At 37.7% G+C, this 8,885-nt stretch overlaps 1 protein-coding gene across 1 annotated transcript in view; it reads right to left on the bottom strand.

Annotated features, from left to right (window-relative positions):
- The window catches only part of ITGA8 (integrin subunit alpha 8), a 174,471-nt gene that overhangs the window by 144,622 nt on the left and 20,964 nt on the right, over positions 1-8,885 (bottom strand). The window contains 5 exon segments of the mRNA XM_006031697.3: positions 363-406; positions 3,270-3,314; positions 6,142-6,267; positions 7,355-7,400; positions 8,529-8,590. Coding sequence (XP_006031759.2) covers positions 363-406; positions 3,270-3,314; positions 6,142-6,267; positions 7,355-7,400; positions 8,529-8,590 — 323 coding nt within the window.

Genomic DNA, 8,885 nt, shown 5'->3' with positions numbered 1-8,885 from the left:
AAGAGCGGCATGCACAGCAAGTTTTAATAGGAGGCTAAAGTTTGGCGTTCTTTTTACATTCAAAAGTTCTACTGGCATACAAGGGCTACAAATCAGGCTTCTCAATTTACCAGGCAGACTGCTCATGAAATTTTAAGGAAAGCATATTCTTCTCTTCAAAATGCTTTTCATGACTTCTCACGTCTGATATTCAAATTATACCAATAAAGACAGCTTCTTTATAGTAAATAAATAGAGAGTGCGAGCATTAAACTATGACTCCAAATCTGAATAACCATGGACTATACACTTGGGCTTCATCTTCAAAGCAATCTAGCTCACACATTTCATATGAATAGATGAAATATCAGCTCAATACATACATATCCGAAGTTCTGTGCTCCCCTTGGAACTCCAACAACCAATTCTGAAGAGAAAAAATGATTAATTGCTCAGTTATTTTATATGATTAGAACATCAAACAGAGTCCCAGTCACTGGAATCATCCTAACATATAGGCCCTATCATTTAAGGGTATGCTGCTATTCTTACCAAAATTTTCAGTACTTCATGTCAAGACTTCAGCACATTTTTTACATTTATAAAATGTGTCTATTGGCATCTCTAGGTATATGCAATATTAAACCATTACACACTAAACTAGTCTACACCTGGACAGAGTCCTTTCCCTCCTAATGCCCACTAGGATATTTACACTGTGGGTCAACTTTCTGACTATTCAGATGACTCCTGTGGCCACGATAGTCAAGATTAATTTCTACAGCTGTTACAGCAAAGCAATCTCTAACCGAAATTAAATGCACTTCTACTGAAAACACTGTTTTCCATAGCTGTATGCTGTCTTTTCTGATTAGTCTTGTGTATCACCCTTCTGTATCAGACCTTCAAAGTGTCTGCCTGGATCGTTTGTGAAACATGGCAATCATAACATTCTGCTTACCTAGAATCAGGGTTGAAAATTCTTCCTTGTTATTTTTCCCAAATTTACAGCACATGTTACTCTACTGTTATGTTGCTAATGCATTTTCTCTTAATAAGTGGGTGTACTTTGATGTTGATACAAATATGTATTGTTTGCAAATATTGCTATTGATTTTGTAATGTGCTTTCAGATTCCTGTAGATGAAAGCTCCTATTCTAAATGTAAATAGTTGTAAAAATACCTCCATGTAGAATTTATTAGTCCATGAAAAAGCCTTTGCTTCTAAATGAACCTTGTTCGTTATTGTTTTACGCATTTTTGTTCATGTACAGTTAATCCGTTCCTTCTTTACATGATTAATTCCACATTTCACTTTCTTACATAATATTTTCTCTCTTTATAAATGTAGATTTTAATCTTGCCCTTGAATTGTATGTTTTAGCTGGGAAAGAGAGGATACGGAAACTTCTTACTGTGTCACGGAACATAATGCTTTAGGATGATGGCAGCAAATACTCTATCCCAGGCACTGTATTCTTAAAGAATATGGACTACAGGTTAGGGAATGGCCTAAGCAAGTAGCCCTGCTCTCAGCAACAAAAGGTAGCTACCAGGTACACAAGCTGCCAGGTTTCAAGGTGGAAAGAAGTAAACAGCGAGGCCCTCCAGGGAATCTGTGTTGGGACCGGTGCTGTTTAACATATTCATAAATTACCTGAAAAGCGGGTGACTAGTTAGGTGGACAAATTTGTGGATGACACACAGTTATTCAAAGTGGTAAAGACCAAGGCAAACTGTGAGGAACTACAGAAGATCTGACATGACTGGGAGAATTGGCCACCAAATGGTAAATGAAATTCAGTGTAGATAAGTGTGACCACAGGAGTGTGGGATAGAGTCTCTAAATCAAAATGGCCTATACCTTAAATGTGGGAAGCTGCACGTGGCAGAGGAACAGTGGCCAAAACCCTGGTCATATCCAGGAGGACAGGTTGTAGCCATGTTGATCTAAGGACATAGGTAGACAAGGTTCTTTGGGTAAATATGATATATTTTATTAGACCAACTCAAACAGTTGGAAAAATTCTTCTTAGCAAGCTTTTGGGTATAAATACCCTTTGTCAGGCTGAGGAAGCATCTACAATTGGTGTGTGCTCTTCCTGTATGGAATGAATAGTAAAGAAGCCAGAGGCTGATATGCATACAAGAAAGGCAGTCAGTGAAGATGTAAATTAAGGAGTCAGTGGATGAGAGACAGGCGGGGGGGGCGGAGTGGAAGGGGAATGAATGTAGCTGGTAAACAGTGGAGAGGTACTTGGGGAGTCAGATATTAGGCAGGTTATAGTGTGTCAGAAATCCAATGTCTATATTTAGTCCATGCTTTTTTGTATCCACTTCATTGTTGATGAAGTGAATTTCATAGGCTCGTCTGTGAAAAGTCTTTTGTAAATTCCCTTTGAAGATTAGAACTGAGAGACTGGAGAGAGAGTGGTTTTCTTGTGAGAAGTGTGCCCCCACAGGTAACTGGGTATTCTTGTCTTTGATAGATTTCCGGTGTGAGTTCATTCTGGTGCGCAGTTGTTTGTTTTTTTACATATTTTCTATCACGGCATTTGGTGCGTTGGATGATATATATTACATTTCTGGTCATACCCAGTTCACTCTCCCTTTCAGCATCCACTCTGACATTGCATGACACAAGATAAGGGCAAGATGGACCTATGTTCAGGTGCAGTAAATGGCAATTCTTATCTTCTTCTGTACGTTTATTGCTTTTGCTCACAGTAACAGTAGTGTGGTGCATGCTACTTGCCATCCTCTAATTCTACATCTGTAACTTTTCAAAGAGATTGCCTACATTGTAGTTGGAAGTGTAATTGCAGCATATGAAGACATATCCAAGTTAATTGTAGTACCATGGCAGTTTAACAGGAGCAAACCAGGCTTTAGCACTGACCAGACACCTGAATACATACCAACGGGCCATGACAGACTTTTGAACAACCTGCTATCAATCCTGCCCTGCTCTGGATACCTGAGCTAAGTAGACAAAAGCTAGTTTTGCAGCTATCTTCACTGTGGAGGATATTCCTATCTTCCAATGTGGAGGAAACACAGCTAAGCAAAAGGATGTAGAGATTTGGTTGATGAAGCTCCACTTTCTCTGGGTATAGCAGCCAAGGTAAGATTTCCATCTAAGCATATTAAGTATAGACAACGCTATTCCTTTTCAGGAATTCCTCTGAACTATTCCTTACCTTTATAATATGTAAAAGCCATTATATTGTTCAGTAAGCAGACAAGTGCCCAGTCAGATGGTTTGCAGCCAGGAACATAGGGTTCTTACCTTGTTCAGAGTCGCCAGTAAATTCCCCAGCAGCCACTGAGTATCCTGTTTAAAAATAAATTACAAGAACAGAATCTGACAAATCATTTAGTCCCAAAGAAAGACATTTCTGGAAGAATAATCAGATTTGTTTTCTGGTCCAATAATCTCTATAAAATGTTATAAACTAGTATATCCAAAACTAGATTAAAAAGAAAAGTTATTTGTTATGACCAACTTCATTGCAAGTCTCAAAAGCTCACTAAGTCTGCAGGCCTACATCATTGGGAACAGTTTGGCAATTTAACTATATCCCAAGTCTAGCCTTCAAAGCATTAATATTTTATAATTCACATAAAAATAATGTGTAAATGATACGTTTTTTAGTTAATACATATTTATCGTCCATTTGTTTCACTCTCAGGTTTTAACTATTAATGTAATTCTAAGTCAGATTTCCAAAGGTATTTAGACACACAGAGATGCAGATTAGTCCTACTGGGATTTAGAATTTACAAAAGACTGTATGGGTATGTCTACAAGTGCATTAATGTGCTTTTCCTAATGCGCATTAAATTTAGTACCTCCAATATGAGGTACTAAATAAATGTGCATTAGGCTGCACAAATGCACAATAGCACAAGTGCACACTTTTTAGGTAATGCTTAATGCACAGTAGCCTAGTCTACTGCGCATTAGCATATTAGCACAGTTTTTTACACACTGCTTTAATACACAGTAGAATAGGCTACTGCATATTAAAGTACATGTGTAAACACATCTATTGTGAATTAGATGCTTAATTCCCAGGCTAAGTACAGCCTGTCAAAAAGCCTGAGGCTGAATCAATTCAATCTTTGCAGGTTGAACTAAGATGCATAGATTGAACTGATAAGCAAGTGAACAGACATTCACTTTTGATTCCAGAAATGCAGCCACATGCCTGCAGTGGCCCAGACCAGAAGCCAGATGGTACTAGAGCACACCTCCTTGGCTTGGCTGGAGCAAAGAGCTCGGATTAGGGCAGGGGTGGGCAAAATGTGGCCTGGGGGCTGGATATGGCCTGCCAGGCCATTCTATCTGGTCCACAGGGCCCCTAAAAATTTAGAAAATTAATATTTATCTGCCCTGGGCTGCCTGTCATATAGCCCTCAATGGCTTGCCAAAACTCAGTAAGCGGCCCTCTGCCCAAAATAATTGCCCGCCCCTGGGATAGGGCTAGCCCACCTACCCTGTGTGGGGTGGGTAGGAGTTGTGGGGGAGGTGCAAAGCATCCTGAAGTGCTGGAGGACTGCAAGTTAATTTGAACCTGGAGGGGATCTGGGACAGAAGTTCAATTAACCAATTTAATTTAAATCAGTTAAGTCTGATACTACATCTACCCAAGCTTATCTTAAACTGGTTTCAACCCTTTTGCAAGTAGTTTATATGCACTGAACTGTTTGACAATACAGCATTTCTACAATCATGGAAAAGAAAGCAACATTTCTTACAAGCAGATATATATATACATTATACAAAGTTCTCATGGGGCAGGCTGCCAGCTTTCTTTTAAAGCATGTAGTTAAGGAGATATTGTGTTTGTTTTTTATGTATTCGAACATACTTCTGCTGTCAGTAAAGTCAATTATAGTTTGTTTTTTAAACTTCAGTAAGAGCAGAATTACTGTACAAAGCATTACAAAAATATTTCTTTTCATTCAGCAATTTACCAGTAAATAGTTTCTAATTATCATAAACTCAATCAATTTTCTGTGACTAGAATGATGTATATTTTAAAAGTTAATGTATAATTAACTATATTAAAGACAAAACAAGAATAGAAAATAACTGTAGAAAAATATGGCTGGAAGGGGCATTGAGAAGTCTAGTTCAAGGCAGGATCATCCTTGCTTAATTATCCCCAACACACAGTTATCTAAATTCTTCTTTTAAAGACTTCCAGAAATGAAAGTCCATAGCCTCTCTAAGGAGGATTGGATACACAACACTTAGAATGCTTTAAATATGGTTTAAATCTAAAGCAAACAGATATACAAGCCTCTTAAAAACTAGTTAAATTCACCCTTGCTGTTGGAGCCACAGCATTTTACACAATTGCTAACAGGTACCCCATCAGTGACATTTTGGAAAGGTTCAGCTGTAATGTGTGTCCAGGACCTAAGTAATCTGTTCCAGCTCTTAACCACATTCATGGTTAGAAAATTATTTCTAATATGTGAATTAAATCACCTTTGTTGCAATTATTTCTCCTATCCCCAATGAGCATAGAGAGCAGATAATTACTATCTTCTTTATACCAGACTTTTTTTTGTATTTAAAGATTTATCAACTGCCCTCTAATCTTTTTCTCTCTGGAATAAATAATTCCAGTTGATCCAATTTGCCCCCATATGAGTTTAAAAAGCTAGGATCTGTTGTTGCAAAGATGTATAACTGTGCTTAAGGCCAAACACGAGTGGTCTTAGTGAAGTTATTAGCAAACTAATGGATTGCTCCTGTGCTTGGGAAGCATGTTCCAAGTATTCACAAACTGGGGCATAAATAATTCAAGATCTGCTTTCTCGTTAAGATCATTCTATTGGGCACTTTTGCACAAGCTCTGATGCGTTCCAATTAGAACTTGATGAATCGAGCCGGCTGGAGTGTTCTAATAAGACCACTCCAGCATCTTGTGTATTCAACATTCCCGCATTTCAAAATGATGGCTGGGGCACGTTAACTACCAAGTTAAAGTACCAAGCCACCACTTTGAAACACAGGACGCTGAATACACGAGACACTGCAAGCTTTTTAATTAGACCAGCTCCTGAATGCCACTCTAATTAAAATAACACCCCACCTTGGAGCACATGAATAGGTGGCCACTGATTTTAGGGCATATATATCTTACCAAGGTAATTATCGTCATATGATGGTGGGGCCACTCCAGTTTGCTTTTCTCGTATCAGTTTCCTTAAAATATCTTTGAATGAATAATCGGTGATGATATCCGCAATATTGGCAGTAATTACCTGACCTGCATTCAAACAACATTGCAAATTAAAAGGATTTAAAGAACAGCCAACCCCTAAAATGAAAGGTTATCTACAGTTTAAGATTAACTATACGTTAAGACATGGTTTTCATACACCACTTACTATCTCATGTCCAAAACAATTTATCTTTGTAACATTGTCCTTATAAAGAGCAGCCACTTCTGTTGGAGCAGCCTTTCCCTACTACCAGTTTGGGAGTCTGGTGATGATACTTAAGCCAATATCTCTCCTCATCTTTCAAAAGGAGGGGAACAACATGGAGCATGATACATTATTAACCATAACTGTAATTCTAGGTATATTTCAAAGTCCTACATATGTCTAAATCAAACTTTGACAGGCAAAGCCTCTCCATACAGATCAATAAGACATGGGACGCTAAGGGCAGTGCTCTTTCATTGGAAGGGACAAAGCTATAGAGTTTTTGGCATCAAGTCATGATGAACCAGAATCTTCCTCTTTTAATGACAGCAAAAATGCAGGTATAACACAACAACTGGCCTCACACATGGTTAACAAAATCTCCCTGCTCAGCAGAAATGATGTATGAACTTTATCACAAGTAGTCAAATCAAGGGAGGAGGAGAAAAGATTTGCCATTACCAAAATGAAAGTAAACAGCATCTATAAAATGCAATGTTAAAATACTAACTTCACAGTTGCATTACAGATACATACAATATAATGCATAATGTGATGCAATACTCCCATCATTAATAAACAGTAACTTATACTATGAACAAGTTGTACATATTACCGCATGAATGACACTTTCTTCCAGATGAAAATACAGTTCAGCTTGTTACTTAAAAGACCAATGCTCAAAAATATCAACATAAATATATTAAATACCTATTTGTTTCATGTCTTGTAGAATCCATTATTTGATTCTGATCTGTCTTGCACTGATTTCTTAACACTTCATTGAATTCAGAGCAGTTATTCCTTATTTATACTTGTGTGAGTGAGATGAGAATGCTTGTGACCCAACACTGAGAAACTAGAACAAACTTTTCCTCTTATACTTTGCACTTTACTTTTTAGTTTAAGTTAACCAAATGAACATACCTTGCCAATAAAAACTACCAGGTCCTCCTACTATAAGGTCCCCATTCTACAAAAAAACAGAAAGGAACAATATTAAGCTATGACTGATACCTTTTTCAGAGCTTAAAAACATAAATATTAGGAACAATTAAAACAATTATATCTAGACAAATAGCACTTTGTCAGGGCTATAACATAGGACAGAGCTCCCAGTTCAGGAAATCACTAAAATAGTTAACTGTAAAGTTAAATACAAGCATAAGGGCAGACTTAGATGTTATCTCCTCAATCATGGAGATAACTTGTCCTCTGGCTGCTACACAACAGTTCTAAAAGAAAGCCATTTCTTTCTAAGCATAAATAAAGGTTGACACTGGCAATGGTACTGCTTAACATATTCAAACCAGTGCTAAATATAATGGGCTCTACCCACTTTATAGCCTGTCGACAAAGGGAAGTGTGCCAAAAGAATTGTGCCAAAAGAACAATGTGCATGTAAAGTGGAAACAGTGTGACACCAAAACAGGAAACAGTTGACATGATTAGAGACATATGTGAGGTTCTGGTGATCTAGCAGTGGCACAAATGATTCATTAGCTGCCAAGATATTCCTAGTGCTCATTCTTACTGCCTGTTACTTAACCATGTTGGTCACAACATATTTTCTCTGCCCCAACTCCAGACACAGCACAGGTTGCTTGACCAGCTTTGCCTTCTTTCTAAAGAAGTCCAATATCATTTATTTTAATTGAAAACATGCTAGAGAGCTGTTGTTCTTCAGTTTCTGAAAGAATGGCCCCTGGAAAACAACACAAGGTAAGCACACCAAAAGCTGAGGTAGCCAAAATCATTGCTCTTTCTGAAGGTTTGGGTGATTAGTGCAACACAGTGTTGCTATAAGCACAGGCTAAAAGGGAAACCAGACAAATCAAAAAGTTAGATGGTGTACATGCAACCAACAAAAATATATTGATAAACATATTTTATCTGTTCTTTAAATGAAATGGTTAAGTTTCAAAACACACACATTTTGCGAAACTGCAACAACTTTCTAAAGAAATTAACTTGAAACAAAATCTGAACAAACTGCCAGTCACCAGGATGGCAGACAGCTTTGGATGCAGCGAAGGAAGAAGTCCTTTGGGACAACACTAGAATAAAATCTGGTCTAAGACGTTCAAAAGCAGAATCTCACCTTGTAAAAATCCAAACTGAAGCCTGCTTGACAGAAACCTTGTCCTTCAGGATCTGCATTGCCTGCAGTTTTTAAAAGATGAATCTTTTATTATCTCATGTTGCTCATGTAGACCCTACTTAGAACCTTACTGCTATTACTCCAATATTTCCCAAGGACTGATATTAGTGGAGAGATTTACAGTGATAGCAAAAAAAATCCCAACCTCCCCCCCAAAATAAAACCCCTCCAGAAACCCCCAAAGCAACAACGTACTGTTTGAAACTGTTGTATGACAGGTATACACTGAGGATGATTAGACTAAATACTTTAGCTTTGGTTTATCTCTATGATTCAAAGTGATGATGTACACCCAGT

The sequence above is a fragment of the Alligator sinensis genome, unplaced genomic scaffold (assembly GCF_000455745.1).
Source record: "Alligator sinensis unplaced genomic scaffold, ASM45574v1 scaffold114_1, whole genome shotgun sequence".
Classification (NCBI taxonomy): Eukaryota; Metazoa; Chordata; order Crocodylia; family Alligatoridae; genus Alligator; species Alligator sinensis.
The sequence above is the reverse complement of the archived record's forward strand: the minus strand, read 5'-3'. Positions and strand labels throughout refer to the sequence as shown.